At 38.8% G+C, this 21,665-nt stretch overlaps 1 protein-coding gene across 2 annotated transcripts in view; it reads left to right on the top strand.

The window, feature by feature from the left end:
- The first annotated feature begins 324 nt into the window (after positions 1–324).
- Positions 325–21,665, top strand: part of PUDP (pseudouridine 5'-phosphatase) — a 79,770-nt gene continuing 58,429 nt past the window's right edge. Inside the window, exons 1-2 of one of the 2 annotated variants that reach the window (XM_084505929.1) lie at positions 720–846; positions 1,883–1,977. Coding sequence is in view for 1 of the 2 variants with exons in the window: in XM_084505928.1 (XP_084362054.1) it covers positions 417–498 (82 nt within the window). In the remaining variant the exon portion in view is untranslated. Of the gene's footprint in view, positions 499–719; positions 847–1,882; positions 1,978–21,665 lie in introns of those variants that run through there. The other variant, XM_084505928.1, reaches the window with a different exon arrangement.

The following is a 21,665-nucleotide window of genomic DNA, read 5'->3' as shown; positions in this document are numbered from 1 at the left end:
CTACTACTTCACTCTTGCCTCATGCACGGTTAGTTATATACAGATTTGAAGATTTCCATTCTCGGCTCGTATTACGGTCCAGCAGTAATCGTACCCTTGTAAATCTCTACACGGGCACACAAAACTTCGAGGGAAAACCATCCAAAGCATCAACACGAGAGCAAGCAGCACCTAATGGGACTTAAAACAAAACCCAGAAAGTCCCACACCAGAAGAGGCCTAGCAGAGAAACGGCCTTTTTCTGCCTAGAAGAACCCATTATAACAAAGCGGCCGCCCCCGCTCCCCGCTCCGCCCGTCCCGTCCCGTCCCGTCCCGCCGGCACCGCTGCCCCCGGGGTCCGGCTGCCGCGGCGGAGCGCGCTTGCGCCGCCGCCACCAGCAGCACCGCTCGGGTCTCGGCTGCCGTGGCCTCGCCATGTCCGCTTCCTCCTCCTCCTCCTCCGCCGCGCTGCGGCCGGTCACCCACCTCATCTTTGACATGGACGGCCTGCTGCTGGGTGTGTAGCCTTCGCCCCTTCTCCCCCGCAGCCGCCCGGCCCCTCTCCGCCGCCGGCGCCGCGAGAGGCCGGAGGTGGCGGCGGGCAGCCCCCGACGCGCCGCCCCGCGGCTCCCGGCGCCTCCCGGCCGGGGGGAGCGGGGCTGAGCCGCCGGCCTGCCCCCGGCGGCCTCTCGTTGCCGGCCTCCGCAACCAGGCACCCAGCCAGCGCGCCCTGGGCGACGTTACTTAAGCCTGACTAAAGGGATTAAGGCAACAGGAAACGATTTTTTCTTCCTCCTCCTCCTCCCCGCCACCCCCATGCCTCTTGTGCGCGTATTTCGGCTGAGTTACAAGATTCAGGGCTGAGGTTAGATTAGGGAGGGCGCTCGCAGGGTGGCTGCTGGCAGAGAGAGGCGAGGGGGGAATTGGGGTCACGCCTGAGGACGTGCACGGCAGGCTTCCCGCCTGGGGAGGCGGGGCCCGGGGCGCTGAGGGTGCCCACGGCTGTGGGGTCAGTCTTGTGGGGTCGGCCGTCAACCAGTCCACGCTGCCTAGGGGCTGGTTTTGCTGTGCAAGGCACGTGGGAGCATCTTTCAGATGTGAAATACTTCAAGCAGTTGCTGTCTGCAGCATAAACCTAGAAACCATTCACACAATCTTCTCTCTCTCTCTTTTTTTTTTTTTTTTTTTTTTTTTAAGTAGTAGGCCCTTTTTTATCGTTACAGGGATAGCTTGAAATCTGTCAGCCTCGTGCTGCAGTTAGATTGGATCTTGGGGTTTGGGTAGGCAGTGTGGCTAGAGGACCCTTTAGGTTTGCTCTTAACTGTCTGCTGAATCGGGGCCTCATGCTGCATGCTTCCTGTAGAGTAATGCAATATTTTTGTATGTGACTTGGTTTTTGAAGCAGTCCATTATATATCACGGCACAGGAAGCAGCTTTAGATGTGGGGGAATTCTAAAAAGTGTTAACTTGATGTATGTGCCTTCCTTCAGCAAAACTCAAATTGTTGCAGTCTCTAGAAAGACTGCTGTGAAGTCTAATGAGTTCTTCTGTTTCCAAGAAATGTCCGTTTTTTTCCTTCCTACACATCCTACAGGATTATTCTGTTTTCAGTAAATGTCAGTCTTTTCCTTCCTTCACATCTACAACAGAGTGAGGGCCATTAGGATATCATTGTTTAAACCAGAAATGGGCTTGCTCCCATTACCAGGAATAGTTACAAGCATTTAGAGCCTTTGGTTTCTTTCAGTTTGCTTCATCAGCAGTCTCAATACACTGTGCAAAACAGTGATTAAGATGAGTTGTTTCAGTTTCATTTGCAGTATAACTACTGGGATCTCTAATAGCCCGGGGGCGTGTTGTTTTAGCCAGAACCAATTATTTTAATTTAATTCTTACTTAGGAGCTTCAGGAAGGCTTTTTATAGTTACTGCTGTTTTCTAGTGTATTTTTTGAAAATCACCTTCACACAGTACTCACCTGAGCAGGACAGTCTAGGTAAGCATTATGAATATTTAGGCCTTGAGGATATGGATACATAAATTTTCCGTATCAGTTTTAAGTGAATTTATTATATATGGATACTCGTGGGATTGGTGCATTAGCTTTGGGTGCTATTCTAGGAACTAAAGACATTCTTCTCGGATACTATCCTGTCTGTAATTAGAAATTACATTCTTGTAATATTTCAAATGGGGAAAAAGAAAGTTTCTGAATCATGTTTGATTCTGCAAACTCCTGGGGTTCATGCAGTCAAGAAGCATTAAAAATGCTCTAGATTATGAATTGTACCTCCTGCTGGGAAAGTAATTATTAAAGTTCTATAGTTCTCAGATCTAAGTTTGCCAAGATTGAGACACTCAAGGTATAAATGTATTCCTTGTCATTACTAAATATGTCTGTTTTAAAGTACAGTTCCAGACAAATACTTGTCACTTTCTGGTTGAAGAGTATATGCGTGATGTTAAAATTTATTTTTATCGATATAAATGGGGCGTCCTTTGAACTGATAAAGTATTTTTTGTTTTGTGTTTATGTTCCCCTGGTTACTCTTATGCTACAATACACATGCAATCTCTTCCATTTTAAAAGCTGCATAGAAAGAATGTGTTGTATTTCAGTAATCTTTCAGCTATGAAGAAAGCCATAATTGTGTGTAAAATTAAACTGAAAATACTGTCTTCCAGCAATGTAAAAGGGACACCACCTTGACGATTTTCATAACATAAACCTCCTTTGAGAGGACTTAATGTATGTTTCAGCCTATAAGTACTCTTTTCAGTAGGCTTTGTTGTGTAACTTTCTTGCATAAAGAGCAAACCAAAATTTTCAGCAATGGATGCCTAAAACTACATTTTTGTAACTTTTTAATGTACTTTCATAACAGGTTGCCTTTTTCAGAATCCGAAGCTTTAGGTATTGCAGTTATTCTCGCTTTGAACTAGTGTGTGAAAACGTGTGTCTGGTTTGGAAGTTTTCACTTAAACCTTTTCAGTTCTATAAAACAAATGTTAATTGATATATGTATGATGAAAAATTGAACATTAAATTGATGTAATGCAATGTTCCGTGAACTTACTTTCTGTAGCTGACATACTTGCTTCTGGTTAAAAGTATAACATAAGAAGATTTGCAAGATGTCCATAAATATTTCGTAACGGTGAGCGTAAAATCTTTAAATGAGGTCTGAGACACTAGGTTCTTGACGTTGGAAACAGTCCCAGTGTTACACTGTAGAGCCTGCATCCGTGTACTTTATGTTACTAAAGTGAGGTCTACTGTCGCTGAATCTGATTTTCTGTGACTTTAACTCCCACCATCTCTTTAAGGTAATTGACTCTGATTAAGTTGTCCTTGAGTCCCACCTTGCTACATCAACTTACCGTCAACGGGGAGGTTGTTGCCCCTGGGCTGCCAGTGGAAGTACTGTATCCTATCATTTTGAAGTCCTTCTGTGTTATTATTTCAAGTATTATCTAACATCCTATCTTTCAGCACTTACAAGCAATGTGGTTCCTTCTTCAGCAGTTTTCTCTTTTTGGATTACTCTCTCTGAGCTGTGCTGGATGAATTTTTATTCTTTTTTTTTTTTTTTTCTTTTTTTTTTTTTCATTGTTCCAGTTGCTATTGCCAGGTAATTAAAACATTGGAAAATAATCCTGTCATTTAGTAAATAAAATATGTGAACAGCACCTGTAGACAGCTTGTTACTGAGCAGGTAAAATTAATCCAAGCACTCTTTTTTTTTTTGTAGGAATCTCCAGCAGTGCATGAGCTGTAATAGAATAATAGTCTGTCTTAGTACTAGTATAGTACAGTTACATGCTGTTGTATTATACATATGCAGAAAGATTGACTTACGTAGTTTAAAAGTGGTGCTCACTTAACTGTATAGTGTAACCCTGGAGGAAGAGAAACAACAAAATTTTAATTTTTGGTGTACTGCTGAACCTTTATGTTTTTATTTTTTTTAACTAACACTTTTGTAGTGTAAAATTGCTACTTACTTTCCTACAGCAAAGTATTTTGAATCTAACAATAAATGCTCAGAACTTGCGTAGTAGGTTTTGTCTTGCAGTGCTTTAGTCTTTTCCTACAGAAGACTACTGCTCTAACTGCTAGTATGTAGTATAATTAAAACCATTAAATCTCCTTGTGTGTGTGCTTATCTGACACATACTGAACAGAGTTAGCTGACTAAAATAAAAACCAAAGAAACAAAAAACACCAAAACAAACAGAAGTTAGAGATCTTTGATACCTAATTAAATACTTGTGATATAGTAGTACCGTTTACTATCCAGTTCTGTAATTTTAGCATATTCTAAAAACATACGAAACCAATACTGAAGATAGAGAAGAAAAATTGATTGGTTTTATACAAAATATACAACTAGGGTAATGCCCTCTAGGATCTACATTCCTTAATGCATGTGTTGTCTTTTGAGCTGTGACAAGTGTTTTTGTTATATAATTATAGACAATAGCTTTTCTGTGCCAAGTGTCATAATTCAGTGGCTCAAAATGATAGTGTTACATTTTGTATTTCTCAAAACCGAGTGTCTGGTTTGTTAAAGGGGTCTACCAAATTTTTCCACCCCCCCATTTCATCCTATTACTTTTTCAGTTGACTGGTACAATTATCTGACCTCAGTAGCTGAAAATGAATTTTTATGTTTTTGACTGCTAGTAAAAATATATTGTATTGCATTATATTATATTAATGTTCAAATATAAAGGAAAAAGAAAATGACAAGAAAAGTAACAAACATGATATCACGTTGATTTGGTGACAATAGAAGTACATTTTTGGAATTGTTATTGGAACTATTTTAATCACTTCCAACAACTTTGAGTATTTGCTAAATATTTTTCTTGAATTTAAATATAAAATTGACTTAATTCTAAAAAACAAACAAACAAAAAAAAAACAAGCTGTTTTAATGTATGATGTACACTGGCAGAATTGTAGCAACTTCCAAAAGACACGTTTACAAGGATTGTGTCTCATATGTTGTAGAGATGATTCTCTGAAGCTACTACCCTCTCTTCCCCCCTACATATGGAAACACTCCCTGACAATATACTTCAAAACGCTGTTGTGAACAGTCAACGCCAAATACACTTTGTGAGCACAGGCTTGTAGGGCGCTAATGATCAGGTGAGGAAATAGGCATACAACCTAATGAAGGGACTACTTTAAGTTAAGTGAATGTTTCTGTGCCTTGAGGAATTGGGTTCTATGTGGAGTTTAAAAACAATAAATTAGAAAACGATGTAGCATTATTTCCTATTTCATAGTTTGAAGTAAAATTGTGTTAGCAGAAGGTCAATAACGGATGCTTGTTTTCATAAAACCTCTGTGAAACAGGAAGCACTGCTTGTAGATCCCGATACAGCTAGAGAGGTGGGGTCTGTGTCAGGGACCTTTATGCTGTCAAGCCATTGAGAACCTGACTTGCCCCTCCACCAAACCTGCAAAGTGCATGTCAGACATTTTGTCTTGGGTTCTGCCAAGTGAAGGCTTGCTGACAGTGGCACTGCAGGATGGAAAGGCTCCTAGATTTCCATTCGAGCCAAATTCTTTGCATTGAGACAGAACTGTATGTGCTTAAAATGTCTGTCCAGAATAGCCATTTGCCTGCAATTTTCTCAGATTTTCAATTACTTTATTTTTTATGATTTTCTGGAATCATAAAACATCCTGAGTTGGAAGGGACCCATGAGGATCATCAGGTCCAACTCCTGGCTTCAAAAAGGGTCACCCAAAATAGAGACCACCTGTCTGAGAGTGTTGTCCAAACACTTACTGAACTCTTCCAGGCTTGGTGCTATGGCCACTTCCTTGGTGAACCTGTCCAAGTGCCTGACCACCTCTTGGTGAAGAACCTTTCCCTAACCCCCAGCCTGACCCTCCCCTGTCCCAGCTCCATGCCATGCCCTCGGGTCCTGTCGCTGACCCCAGAGAGCAGAGCTCAGTGCCTGCCTCATGAGGGAGCTGCAGGCTGCTATGAGGCCTCCCCTCAGCCTGCTCTGCTCTGGGCTGAACAAACCAAGGGGCCTCAGCTGCTCTTCATATGTCTTTTCCTCTATACCCTTCACCATCTTTTTTTTGTCCTCCTTTGGATGCTATTAGTTTTATGTCCTTTTTATACTGTAGTGCCCCAAACTGCACACAGTACTTCAGTTGAGGGTGTACTAGCACAGAGCAGAGCAGGACTTCCTGCTACTGCCTACCCATGCCATGGCTGAACGAAACCCAGAGTTCTGGCCCTCCTGGCTGCCAGGGCACACTGCTGGCTGGTGTTCAACTTGCTGTCGACCAAAATCCACATATCCCATTCACCAGGGCTGCTCAACAGCCTCTTTTCTATGGCTATACTTATAGCCAGGGTTGCCCCATCCCAGGTACAGAATCCAGCACATGCTCTTATTAAACTTTATATTGTTGGTGATTGTTCAGTTCTCTAATTTGACGTGATTTTTCTGCAAGACATTTCTACCCTTTACGCAGTCAACAGCTCCTTTCAATTTGGTGTTGTCTTCAAACTTGTCTAGTATACCTCCAAATCTTGCATCCAAGATATTTATGAAAATATTAAAGAGAGCTACCCTTAAAATGGGGCCCTGAAGAACCCCATTAGTAAGTGGCCACCAGCCCTATTTACCATATCTCTTTGAGCCTTATCTGTCAGCCAGTTGTTCGCCTGTCCTAGCATGCATTTGTCTAGCTGTGTGCTGGACATTTTGTCCAGAAGGGTAGTGTGAGAAACAGTTCCAAAAGCTTTGCTGTGATCTAAAAAAAGTACATCAGCTGTCTTCCCTTGGTCAGTTAGGTAGATAACCTTGTCATAAAAGGAAATTAATTTTTTAAGCAGGACTTTCCCCTCATGAACCCGTGTAGTCCATGACCAATGACTGTGTTGTTTCTCAAATGTTTTATAGTAACTCTCAGAATAATCTTCCCCATAATTTTACCAGGCACTGAAGTGAGACTGACAGGCCTGTAATTACCAGGGTCGTCTTTCTTGTTGTTCTTGAAAAACTGGGCAATGTTTGCGAGTTTCCAGTTCCAACTTAGTTTTGCAAGATACATTCAGCATAACTGAAAGTCATGACGTACCATACAGGCACAGCTGTTCTTGTTGTGACCATTTTTAGAAGGGTAAGGAGTAGTTCAGGCAACAAGAATCAGAAGTTTTCTCCTTTTGCAGCTGCTGTCTCATTAGTATGGAGAAGATGACTAGATTCTCATGTGCCACTTCTTAACAATTCATGCACTGCTAGTCATACAGGGAATCTCTCATCTGTAGGAAATAGACTTGCAGTTAAATTCATTGTAATGTTGTGAGATCCACAAGAGTTTTGGCATGTTTTCTGTCTCTCCAGTGTTATCTGCCTATTGTCACAAGGTCAGAAGTCAGAAATTTACTCTTACTTTCATTTCATTGCACAAGTTGCCTAGGAGATTGCTGTTATGGAAAAACTGGTAAGAGTTCCATGCTGGAGTTTGCTTATGTGCATGCTGTCTTTTATTTTACAGTGTGAATGGGAGGTTAAAACAGCTTTCTATTTCTTCCGCATCAGAACAAATAGCACCAATTCAACTAAACATCAGCCCTCTCTAGATTGTCCTCTATTATGGCTTAAGTGCAGGAATTAATCTTCTTGGGCTATAAACTGGCAATCTTGTAAGCCTATTTTCTGCTTCTAGGTAGTGGAAACTTACTTTCTTGCCATTCTCCATTTCCATCCTAGTTTGGAAACAAAGAAGGAAACAAAAATACTGTCTTCCCTCTATGTTCTGTTTGTGCATCTTGTTGCAAAAACAAAGTGATTAAGGATATTGTTAGATTAAGATATTTCTTATATGGTTCGTGAGCAAAGTATGGAGATGTGTAGAACAGCTCCTCACTGAGAATTAGCTAACCATAAATAGAGCAAATAAGATTTGTCATGTGCTTGAAAGCTAACATTTTCATTTAATGATAAGGAGAATTTTGGCAAAGGCATAACAAATGTACTATCCTAGTATCTAACTTTTATTATTCACATGATTGATTTGAAAATTGTCCATCCACATGTCTGTCTGTTGGTGTTGATTCTGATAGCAATAATCCAGAATTGGAACTCAGTCCAGAATCTGTTGAATAGCTTTTTTTTTTTTTTTTTCATTTCTGTAATGGTTACCGCATTTCAACATGCGTTGAGCAGCATTAGCATTGATCTTTTTTTTTTTTTTTTTCCTCCCTGGGGAATTAAGCAGAATGCTCTCAAGCTGAAAGATTCATGATTTGATTTTAATTTTGCACATAAATTACACACAAATTCAGTACTGTTCTGATGCTTACTTATGTATTAGTTGCAGCAGACCCAAAGCATTTGGTTTTAAAAGGAAAAAAATACATGTTAAATACATAAATCCCAAGGGATTTCAAATTTCCGGTGTTAATAATGTGACACGCATCCAGTTGTCACAGAGGGCCTTTAGCAAGTGGAGAGGTATGTTGTGAAGCTGCTGAGAGTCTAAAGGTTCTGTTTAGTGATTTTAAAGATGCACACAGCAGTCTGACCATTTACAAAAAGTAGTCTCCTCCTGTGCCTTAATGCAGATTTTGGAATGTGTTTGTAGGTGATAAGGTTTTATATTGTTGGCTACATAAGCTGCTTTGTATATAAAGTTCCAATTATTTTGCTTTGAATGTAAATAATAAGGTGCTATAAAGGGAACATAATTTCATTTGAAGAAAAGGTGCATAGAATTTTCCCTTTCAATAACACTATTTCCAGCCGCCATATTCCAGTTTTCTTTTTACTTGAGAAGAAAAGACATTAACAGCCCTGGATTTGTTGTTCTGTGTACTGGTGGCAGCTACATGAGATGCCACTGTGGGCCCAGCTCTGCAGCTCTTGTTCTGACTAGTTGCAGTTCATCGGCATAGCCTTGATATAAGTTGGCTAATTGAACTTTGGAGAGTGGAATTCTTAATTCTTTGGAGAGTGGACACCTTAATTTATCTCTGTAGAACAATGAACCAGCCAAATTCTGCTCTTGAGTTATATTGGTATATTCCTCCAAGAGGCAATCTTATTCTTGAATATTTGATAAAAGTTTCTGTTGTTGTTGTTGTTTGGGGAGAGTGTTATTATTTTAAACAATTTGTTATCTTTTGTTTAAAATGGCAACAGACTTATAATGGTAATGTTCATTCTCACAAGATGATCATTGCTCTCTTAAAGATGAGGAAACTATATTAGCTAAAAACACAAAAGCAGTTATGCTAAATATCCTCTCCTTTCAGACTTGGTATCTGTTGCTCTACTTATGGACAACTAATTTTCATCTGGACAGTATAGAGCCTGCTAGTACTTGTTGCTGATTTAGTTCTGTGTTTCTGTACCTCTCTGTATTGATCATAATTTCTATCACAACACTACTGAGCAGCACTGAACCAAGAACATTTTTGTATCTTATTAATGATTCTGGCAGAGATTCCTGACCTTGATTTTTCCTTTTGTTTCCCTATATTGATGATGATGTTAATAATAATAATAATAAAACCAGTGTTCCTACCCAGAGTTTATTGAGGTACTACTACTGACCTTTATCAAGATATTTTTCAGCACGGAGGTGGGAAATAACCGTACTTTTTTATTTATGTCATTTTTTGACTTCCTTTTCTTCAATAACCAGGAAGGAATGTTTGTCTCTTATTTTTCTCCCCCATTCTCTTTTGAGGCGTATTAAGGTTTTTTTTTTGTTTGTTTGTTTTTGTGTTTTTTTTTTTTTTTTTTTTAAGTCATCAAATAACTTGTAGCAGACGTCTCTTGAAAGCTTTCCTTTGGGCACCAGTTATGTATCATCACTGCATATATTACTTTTTTCCTCTGCTGCTAGTTTTCCCTCTGCTGTGCTTATTGAGTGGTTCTTCTTGTGAGGATAACACAAGACAACTGAAAAGAAAGCCCACTTTATTATTTGTCAGCCAAGTCTTTCTGTGTAACATTTTTAGGAATTTACTCACGACCTTTATCCTGTGTCGTAAGTACAGTGTTACACAGTACCTCCTTCTCTCAGCTCATTAATACTCGCTCTCTGACCTGGTTTAATAGTTCCAGCAGCCCCTGTGTAACCTTTGCTCTCCGAGGATATGCGCTCGTCCTTTGCTTGCGGGTGCTGAACTGACTGGGTTTGCTGCCAAGTAGCTCTTGTTCGCTGCTGGGCATTGATCATCTGCTCTGCATAAATACCAGTTCGCTCATGTTCTCTTTCACAGCATGGCCATGCAGTGTGACTGGATGCTTGTGTCAGGGCGTCTTCTTGGACACTGTCTTTGAAGCTGTGTTCTGTTTTATCCGCTGTAATGTAAACTGCCACATATTTGAACTATAGACCCTTATTTGATTACTGAGCAGTCATCAGAGGAAGTGTCTTTCTTAGACTGGGATGTGTTATGAATTTGACACTGGTAATATTCATTCAGGAACATCTCTAAGGAAAAGGAAAATATATTGCAGTTACACTGGGAGAAGAATGGAATGAAAAATAACATAAATTTATTATTATTTTTTTTTAAAAGGGATTATAGTGTACCAGAAAGGTGGGAGAAAGTAATGGATTTAAGGTGAACCACAAATAAACTGAGATATAATTTCATTTTAATAAATTGTTGTATGGGCAAGATTTTTTTAATGGATAAATGTTATTGTAATTTACATACAGAAAGCTCCTTTGACTTTCCTGTCTGTTCAGGGTGGAGAGTAGGTGCATGAATGACTGTAGATTTACATAACTTCTGATACAGGGCCATTGCTGCAAGAAATTACACCACGTGAAATGATGGATCTTTTTATGCTAGGACTTAATCCTCTCTGTGGCATTACATTGGACTAACAAAAAGTCCTTTGCTTTTCGGCTCAGGGGAGGTGGAGCTGCAAAGAGCGTACTGCAGTGCAATAAATTTATAGTCTTTAAAAATTAAAAACAATATTTCCTGGGAAACATATCTCAGGAAAATGAAAATATTTAGGCCACTAAGGTATTGTAACATATCTAATTGCTACTCTGCTGTGTAATAACTTGCATTGTTATTATAGTTGTAGATCATATTTTTGTGGTATTTATCTTCCTCCCTTTTTTAATTTAAGCTTCTTTATTTTCCATGGACGAAGACATCTAAGAATAAAGAGCAAGGAGTAGCGCTGTGATTCTATCATGTCTCTGTTTGTGTGTTCTAGAACTCTCACATTTTTATGTGGCAGTTGGTTGCAAATTGTACACTGTTGTAAAATTTAGTTTGTTCAAATATTCGATTCACCACTGACTGTGAATAATTTACTGTTTAAGCTGACTTTGCCTTTTTCTAAAAGTAACTGAACTTTTCCCTGCCCATCTTTTGAAACTTGATACAGAGCAGGTAATTAGCCCACTCACTTGGAAGTGCTGTAGAAGAGCAAGATAAAAACGAAGCTTTAGGTCCTAGAGGGTTAGGTTAGAACTCTGAATTGCCCTGATGGGAGAGTTTACTGGCATCTGCTGTAGCACCATGACTGTTGTGCAGTCCTTTTTTTCCTGGAAAGCAGGGTGGTGGAGAGAGGAGGTAGTCAACGCATGCTGGGCAAGACTTGGCATGCATCCCGAGTGCTTCTTGGTCTCAGGGTTCAGAAGTAGCCTGTGAGTTCCAAAATTGGACCTACAGTTGTAACCATAGGTATTAATGGCTATCTTAACAACACAGAAGAGTTCACCCAAAGAAATTCAGAATATTTCAAGTAGTGTGCTTCTAGTTTTGAAATTTGCAGTGCTCTACAAAAATTTACAGTGCCTAGGTAAAGCTTTAGAGGTAAAGGGAATGTCTTTTTGTGCATGTGTTATATGTATGCAAAAGAGAGGATATCTTCCACTTACAGTAACTGTTAAGTTGCAAAATGCCTTAAAAATATGTCAAAATTTTCACGAACAGGTTTCTTTCTGTAAGTATGAGTTAAGTATGAGCCTAGTTTTTATTAAACTAGGCTCTACGACGCTAGGAATTAACTACTCCTTGGTTTTCCCTAGGCATAGCTCTTGGCTTTAAGAGTTCACATTTCAGAATCTGTGCACCTGGTGCCTGTCGGCATTACTCTAGTTAAAGCTGCCCTTTGCATGAATTTTCTACATCCTCACACACCCCCAGCAATTGTGAAAGGTGATTAAACTGTATTTGCATGTTTTTTTTTCCTCGCTTCCCTTCTCATCACCTCAATTAATTGAGAAAAGTCTATATATTCCTTATCAGTTTCTGCTAACAGGGAAAAAGAAAATCCGTATTGTAAGTTTTACAGCAAAACCATGAAATTTATTCCTCTGTTTATCCATGCCCATTTCTAATATTGTAGTCATAACATGGAATAGATTCGCATTTTCTTCCTTCATGCAGCTTTCATGGGACTAAAACAAATGTTGCTTTTTGACCCAAACATTTCTGTATTTATATGTAGAGAAAAGGAAAGCAGAATGCTTTTTTCCTCTGTGTCCTCTTCAGTAGAGATTTAGTTTACCTTTCACATGCACTTCTTTTAGCATCTTGCATACTAAAATTGTGAGCTTCAGTTCTCTGCTTTGTATTCTATATGTATGTACAAGAAATTATATTCTATTGATGTTCTAACCTTATTCCTAGATATATCTCTAAAGAATTAAAATAAGAAAAATACTGAATTTTCTTTTTTTCCATACTGTGAAAATTTTGTATTGATAATATAGACCCAGAAACATGAATCAAATATTCAATAAAATAGTTTCCAAAGATCAGTGATTAAAATATTGTTTAAACATACTTAATGGTAGTCTAAGTTTGAAAAATGTATTACCCACTTGAATTGTCTATAACAGGGCCTTTGAGGCATTTGTAGACTACCAAGGAAATGGTTGCACAGACTGATGATGATGCATTTTGATGACTTCGGTAGTGACAATATAACTGCTTCCCATTTCCAGTTCAGGATTGAGTTTAGCTTCTCTGACAGTCCGTAGAGGGAGCAGAGCTCTCAATACATTATATGTTTTCTAGAATTAGTGATAATTATAATAAGGTAAATGGCACTGTCAGAAGAAATCTCTTGCCTTAAGGAAATAAATTTAATGTTTGTATCATCTCTTGTTATTTATTTTTTACTGGAACAGTTTTAAAGCTCTAGAAGTTACAGGTTCATAGCAGAAGTGATAACAGGCTGACAGACCTGTGCCACCACGAAATATGTCAACCTAACAAAAGAAAAAAAAAAGTCCAGCTTCTTAGCTTTAGTGACTAAAACTGCTCTTTGCTTTTTAGACTGTGCACTGCAGATATGTTTAACAACATTCAGTTCTGTTTTCTTTGATTGCAACACTTAATACAATTAGATTCTGTAAATTTATTTTAATAGTTGGATTTGCTCTTGACAAACAACAACAAAAAAGGCTTTTCAGCTTGTGGATGGAATAGCAAATTTGCATTTTTGTTTTCAATCTCTTTGAAAACTACTATCCAGAAATGGTTAGAAATAGCCTATAGGGTATTTGTCTATTTTCAGAATATAAAGGCCTTTGGTGATCAGCTGTTTTATTATTTGGCAATGTGTATGCCTTCTCATTCTTTTACCTTACATTCAGGAGGCATGAAAGTCACCCCATTTGGCTAGATATGCAATTTTATATGTCTAGGACATGCAGTTGTGCTTCTCATGATTTCAAAACGTACTGGGTCAAATTGCTTTAGGATTCATCTTTTTGTCTAAAAGTCATTTAAGTTCCAGTGGCTCAGCTCAGTGTATCTGATAAATGGAATGGACAATTTTATTTTGCTGATTATAAGCTCAATTTTAGATTAACCAGGAGAAAATTACCAGAATGAGCTCAGGGAAGATATAATGAACAGTGTCTGTTAAGGATGGCATTTTCTAGAGTTATTTTATATCCAGATGTAAGTAACTTTTGCTTCATTCTAGATTTTGTGTTGGATCTGTTTGGATGCAGCTGAATACTGCTGTTCCTGAGCACTTTCATAGTTACTATATATTTAAAATACTTTAGAGTAGAAAGCCAAGAAGTAAAGCATTGTTTCTTGTATTCCTCTTCTGACCGTTAGGGGATGAATGATACATTGTTTGGAGTTTAGAAAATAGGTAAAGAAGTCTACTGAATAAATGATATGCATTTAAAAACAATCAGAACAAACAGTTGATAAAATTTTGGAGGAAATCTGGAGCTATTTAGGACTCAGCACATGCTAGCTATTCCACAGTAACTGCCAGTGCACTTTATCTCGACCTAAAGCTAAGGAGGCTTACTTCTCACGCTTGGTGTGGGGTCTAGGCACATAAATAGTAAAGCCTGGATAGCTATGTGATAGTAAATATATGTCCTGGCCTGATAACTCACTTCTATTTAAACATATCTTACATGTTTGCAGGACTCAGGCTTGGAATAGGAGACGTGAGATGTGTGTTGAAACTGTTCTATATTCTAATAAGTAATTAAGATACAACTAGAAAGCTGTTTTACAACTGTGTTATTTGAAAATTGCTTCTTCCTATGCAGATAGAGAAGACTAATACAAAACCAAAATGTTTTTGTTTGTTGTTTGGTTGTTTTTTGAACATAAGTGATTTCTTGTAATAACAAGAAACTACAGAGAACTTTATTTCATTCTTGTCATTACCATGGAAAAATAAAAGCACCATTTCTTTAGGACAGAATGGAACGAAGTTGCATAGGTGATTCTTATATTAATAACTTTTAGCAGTTATTTTTACCATACCTGTTCATCAAAGAGGCTAATTTTTTTCCTGCATTTCCTTAAAATTCTCACCATTTTCTATTCAGCTGTCTGCAATGCACCTTTAGAAACAATCTTCTTATTTACAAGAAAACTGATAGCAAATTGTTGCTGTGGAGCAATGGATTCTCTTTTTGTAAATCTAATTTCAGGTTGGTTACTATGGAGTTGGAAATGCATACCTTATTTAAGGTATTTATATGTAGAAACAGTGAACTTGATTGTTTCTTGCTTGTACCATTGTAACCTAATTGATTTTGGTAGATTTGTTCTTAATTTTGGGCAGAGAGAGAAAGACATTGTTTTTGGTGTTTTTTGTTGTTTGTTTGCTTGCCTTTTTTTTTTTTTATTATTTAGAAGAAAGGAAATTGGGGCTGCTTTTGGAAGGAAAGTAAAAATGCTTCTCTTACATATTTACTGAGTATGTACTTTGTCAGCCTGTCTTCTGTAAGTGTTGCTGCAGTAGGACTAAGCACACCCCAGTGAAATAACTCCTGCATCAGGCTTATTAAATATCAGCCACAGGAGGGTGAAGCTACTTGTGAATCAAGATGTAAATTTTGAGCTCTGCTTGCCAAACTGAGGTAGAAGGGAAGAAAGATTGAGTGAAAATGGAATGACGATTAGTACAGTCATATGTTTTTATTAAATATGTTTTTATTTTTAGCACGTTAATCACATGGAAGAATGAAATGAGGGACTAAAGTTTCTTGCACTGTTTGAGTCTCTGAACACGTATTTTTTATTTCATTTACAGGATACACAGCCGTGTTTTTTGTAACTCTAAGCTGTCACATTCTTAAAACACAGTTATAACATAACATAACATTTCCATTATGCCCAGAACCACTCTCTAGGAAAGTAAGATGCAGCCTCTGCCCCTTTGAGATAGCTGAAAATACAACCTTAACAGCTACTGTCAGAAAGTCTTCTTCCAGCTTTATATTTCTCCTGTAGTCCTTGTGTAAATTGGGTCTGTTAGTGAGGTTCTGTCTGCAACCTTTTGTAATCACTGTGCTCTTTCAGGATTGTAGCATGAATATGTTTTATGCCTTTTAATAAAGCATCCCTAATAATAGGTATTTTTTTTTTTTTCACAAATGATAGAAGAGTTTAGGTTAAATGGATTTTAATGTTTGAAGACCTAATTCTGGTTTACAATTAGCATAATGTAGAATCAGAGAATCATTTAGGTAGGAAAAGACCTCTAAGATCATCTTGTGCAACCTTTAAACTAGCACTGCCAAGTCCACCATTAAACCTTGTCTCTGAATATATGCCATAAAGTATCATAATACTGGCCTAGTTTGATCCAAAAACAGGACTTGAGAAGAGAATCTGTTCTCAGTCACGTCTTCTCTGCCAGGAAATGCCACTCTGAGAAAAGATTTAAAAGCTAAAATATTTTATTTGGAAGTTGGGACTGTGTCCAGTACATCCATGTTTAAGTACCTGATGTGTGCCAAATTTTAAATCTCTGTAGCACTTCTACTAACGTAAAATTATTTTTGTGTATAGTGGAGGGAGATTGATGCTTTTTTTTTTCTTTCCCAAATGGAGATCCCTGGGGTGGTTTCAAACTGAGCTAGTTTTAATCCATTTTACAGGTAATTTGCATTGAATATATAATTTTGAAACGTCTCCGTGTCTTACAGGAACTGCAGTGGATGCCTCGTATTTGCTTTTCTTGTTCAGTCTTCCTGATCAGTCTGCATCTGCAATTTTAAGTGGACTTTGTATGATGGGAGGTAGAGGTCTTGTGCAGATCACATAACCTACTGGAAGTTTTCAAAACCAACCTCTGACTGAGAGTATGCTTACAAGGTCTTCCAGCTAGTAGGGGCTAACATACTCACTATTGTTACTGTTAGTGTATACTAGTATTACTACCTAGATTTCATTCATACAGAGAGTCCGAAGATTTTCAGGAAAATTTCAAATATGTATCGGGAAGAAAACTGCAGCTCTTCATCAGCATGGCATGGGCTGTCCTGAGAGTTATGGTGTGAACATTCATGAAGGAAACTAAGGGAATCCTATTAAAGAACTGTTATTGCATACTGAACTCTACAGGTGGCAATTTAGTGGGGAATAGTCATAGAGAGGCCTGGTACTGATGCAGTCGTACTGCAGCTGAGTGGCAGAAAGGCTTTGTTTCTTGAGAGTGGGAAGGGTTCCTCTTGTCATGTGGGGTGTCCTCGGCACGGGCTGGGGAGCTGACAGTGTTTGAGATCACAAAACTCAGGAACATTGCGGCATTTAGGTACCTCGCTTTCACTGGGGTGTAGTTGTTAAAAGCCTTACTGGCCAAGTAGTCCTCTGCTTCTGTCTGTGGTGTTAGGAAGCAAGAAGAGCTGATCCATGCCATCCATTGACACAGGCCACTGTTAAACTTTGTGTGGTCCTGCCCTGGGTTGCCCGCTGACGTAGGACAGTCTGCTAGGGCCCACCTCCTGACTCCTCTGCAGTCTAGGGAAGGGAAAGGGGGAAAACTCGTGCTGTCACCACATGGGGTCTGTCAGTGCTTTGTGAGAAAGACCCCAGTCTCTCAGCCTCTGACATGGGAGATGATGGTTGTGGTCATACGACTTCAGAGGGCCACGGTGGCTTGCCTGGGTAAATGTCCACACTTAGGTGGTGTGGGGAGAACCTTACACTGGTACCTGTACCGTGATTTTGAGGTTTCATCTGCAGTTTTCAAACAGTGGTTACAGCTCATAAACAATAATTTTCATTTTGCTCTGTCACACCTCCCACATGAATCTCAAAGGTCCAAATGTTTTTGTGTTACTGCTTCTAGTTGGGGTTAGGAGTTCTTAGCATACAGGTATTAAAGAGATCCTGCGATCAGGTCATGCACTATTTGTGAAACTTTCCTCCAGACAGTAGGCAGCCAGCCAAGATCAAACGGCCTCTCTCTTGGAAAATCAGGCACATTGATGATGTTTGTTTTTTTCCTCTTAAATGTTACCTCCACAGAGATATTACTCTATCAGTAGATTTACTTCAAATTTTTTAGACAGTCATGAGTGGAAGGAAGAGATTAGCTTTATTAATCTGTAGTCCTTTACACATCCCTTGTGGCAGTATATTTTTGACACATTGCTGCAATTAAGGTTAGAACATTGTTCAAGGCCACACTGGAAAAATATTTTTCTGTTCTATTAAAGTCACTCTGTCTTTTGAAATGTTTCCACTATTTAGGAAATTGGGTTTTGGGGCTGTATTCCAGAGAGTGATTTAGAGAGATGTAACACTGGAAGTCAAACAAGTTGAATTCCCAGCTCGCCTGAGTCTTCATATATACGTAGTCTCCTGGGCAAGCAAAAGCTTTTTGATAATAAGGAAATCAATATTTGAAGACAACCGTGGTGTGCTGAAGATAATTTTTATTTTGGTCTTTTTTTTTTTTTTTTTTTGTCTTGTAGGGAGGGATAACATTTTCTGATTCTTTTCCCCTGTCTTGAAGACTTTTCTTTTTCCATTGTTGTGTGCTTTTAGGTTGCAGGATAAACAGACCATTTCTGGGTTGTTTGTTCGGGGAAGGTTACGTTGTAACTTTTCCTGAAGGAAGTACATCTTAATTAAGTAGATAGATTTGGTTATTTTTCTGCTGACTTCAGTAACATAGTGACCCTTTTGCTTTCATCTACCTTGTGTGGTAATTTTATCTCAGTGCCTTGGAGCATCTCATTTCAGAACAGCTTTTTAAACCCTGTTTTGCTTTCCTCAAGTCAATGAGCTGTTGCTGCATGTCAGCAATATATCGAGAAGAAGAGAGACCCCTGTGGCGAGCGGCCGAGTTCCCTGTAAGTATGGTGTAAGCCATGCTTCCAGGAGCTGCTGGTAGTTGCTCTTCTGGATGAAATAGCCCTTGCACAACACTGTTGCCCCATTTAGTCACTCAAATGGCAGTGTAACTCTTACCCAGGTCAGCCTTCTCATACACATATTGAAAAGCTAAGTCATTGCCAGCCACAGGTATTCACCATGGCAAGCAGGCCGGTGTAGGTACTTTGTCAACTGCTGCATGCATAGGTGTTCTTTTCTTTCCAATGGTTAAGGGCCTGCATGAATGCCTGAGAGTGAATCAGTCAGTTTCGATGAATCAATAGCTTTTCTCCTTTTAAATTAATTTGGTGTTGTCACATAATTGATGTTTAGTAAGTGTAGTTTGGAAAGTTTTTAATTAAGTCGTATATATTGCCGTCTCTTTCAGATGAGGTTCCCTCATTTACCAGAACTGAAGTACCGACTTGTCTTACTTTCTCATGTGCTTCGCTGTATTGCTGGTGGACTGTTTTTTTTACAGCTCTGCATCAGAAAAGTATTTGCATGGCTTATTCTTGATCTGTTTCTTTCAGTTCCCTGTGGCATTAAGAAGAGTAAGGTGCATATGTGAATACAAGATAGCGTTAAGATATCTGCTTTATTAATGCGAGATAAGAGCATTTTGAATTTGTTCAGCAGCTTCTTCCCCGCCCCACAGAAGTAAAATGTTTCCTTGCATACAAAATTAGAAATTGGCTTCCTCTGTAGCTACCATGGAAGAATTCTCCCAGCAGTAAAAGCCCAGAGGGGCAAATATGTGATCCTTGTTTGGGAACATTTCTATGCAGCCATTATTTTTTGGACACTAAACTTACTTTCCTTTTAAGCCTGTTAGCAATAACTTGAATTTGTGGTAGAATGTCTCATATCAGAGAAGAGCAAGCCTACTGACAGTGCTTTGAGTGAGTTAGCCAGTGGCGGTGTGTTTCTCTGGACTTAGTGAAGTAATCGCTGTGTAGCATATTCGTATATCCTGGAGTGTACTTACATTAATATTCAGTACAACATAAATAAGAAAGATTTGCAAAAATTAAAGCTCCAAAGCAGACTTCTGCCTGTTTCTTACTTAAATGAATAATGGATCATTTCACTGATTTTTTTTTTCTAAGTGCTAATCAAAAATATAATGATTTGCAAATCATTACTCAAATTGGAGCAGTAATTTTAATTTTCAGCAATTATAGTCACTATTTTTTCTTTATCTTTCAGAAGTTATGGTTTATCAGTCATGTAAAGTGGTTTACTGAATAGCTAGCTTCTGATTTTGAATCAGCCTTTATTTGGTGCTTGCTAGTTATTTTAATATAGGTTTTACCTTCCTTAAGTTCCAGGTAACAATAAGATGAACTTAGTACTGTTTATGAAAGTAGATCAGCCCAAATGTATTGGACACAAATACTGCAGTAGGGTTTCCTTTGACTGGTTTGCTGGGTCAGGCTGTTTGGGTTCAGCCTGCAGGCTGGGGACACCAACACCCCCTGCCATGAAATGGAGGCACAGCTCAAATTGGTTGGCTGGGCAAGCGGAGAAGCCGTGTTTGTTTCCTTCAGTGACAGCGACTGAAATGGGTGTCCCTGTAAGCTGGTAAATGTAACTTCATTTTTCTTCATAGGCAAGCTCATTTGGAAGGAATGCAGCAAAGTATAGAGCATTTCTGTTCCTCATGTCCACAGGAGGCCCTCTTTGCTAAGGGGATTCAACCCACATCCCTTTGATGAGCCCTTAAGTCAACAGGCTCCAGGCTGATTTGGATTCACTGACTATCATTTACCTGTTTTACTGCTTTAAAGGCAGCTGATGCCTTTAAAACGCCTCCTCCCCCCATCGGTTTTGTGCGTGACTGTGTGTATCATATATAACAAAAAAATCTCATGGGATGTTAGGGAAGTAGGCTTAGATCCTAAGGATAAGATTGAAAGGCTGAATCTCATTTTCTGGACAGTGCTGTAACAGTTAGGCTATTGTGCAAAAAGTAATTTCTGTTGCCTGCCTTCCTCTTCCCTGCTCTTGCTAAGCTGCTGTAAGTGATTTTGAGGTCAGCTGTTAAACTTTTGTTTTTTCTCCTTTTAGGCGTCAGGAATAGCTGTAGTTCTTGCATTTTTAAAGTAGCTTTCACAGTAATGCAAGGGTGAATGGAAGGGTGTTGGGAGGGAACTGCAAGACTGACCTCTTGCCACAAATTGCAGGATAGAAGTCTACTAAAGGTTATTTATTTAAAAAGAAAAAAAAAAAATCTTAAAATTCTCCCTTTCCCTCTTCGTGATTGTTTTGCTAACTCAGGAGCTTTCATCTAATTATTCAGTGGCTCTGGGTGGTTTAAGCTCAGTTCTGCAGCTTCAGATCTGTTCTAGTGTCAGTTGTATAGTTTGATGAGTGTTTTTTTTGCATAGTTAATGCTATTTTTGTCTTTCTTGTTTGACTGCTGAAGTCTTAAGGGGAAAGGCTCAGATTCCTACTGAAAGACATGGTAAAAGATAGAAAAAGAATGGGGAATAAGTTATGCACCGTGCTTTATTCAGTGGAATAGACTATTGCTCCTTCAGTGACTGGCTTTTATAATGCTGTTGAATTTCTATATTTTAGCAATCTGACATAATAAGTCTTTCTTTCTCAATTTTTCGAGATGGAGCTATAATCGATAAACTTTTTGTGGATAATAATATCTTAAATTATTTTTTTGGTTTAAGAAAATATTCCTTATTCCATTCCAAGTTTGCTGTTCAAAGGCCATTGGTTTTCCAGCCTTCTTTTTTTTTTTTTTTTTTTTTTTTTTTTTTTTTTCTTGCTTGCTTATCGAATGCACCAGGATCTGTGATAAATTTTAATGTGGTAGTAGCATCTCCTAAATTTTTTGACATACCATTTGGAAATACGTGCATCCTCAGTTACATGGACTTTTCAAGAACTGGTTCACCTCTGTGATCAAACATGCAAAGAGCATGTGCTGCCTGTGGGGAGAGGTGCTGCAGAGCAGTGGACCTGATGATGAATCTCTTTGGAGCACAGAGCCTTACCCAGAAACACCCCTTCCTGGCTTTTGTGCAGTGCTGAAGCATTT

The sequence above is a fragment of the Aythya ferina genome, assembly GCF_964211825.1.
Source record: "Aythya ferina genome assembly, chromosome: 1".
NCBI lineage: Eukaryota > Metazoa > Chordata > Aves > Anseriformes > Anatidae > Aythya > Aythya ferina.
This window is presented reverse-complemented; position numbering and strand designations above follow the sequence as displayed.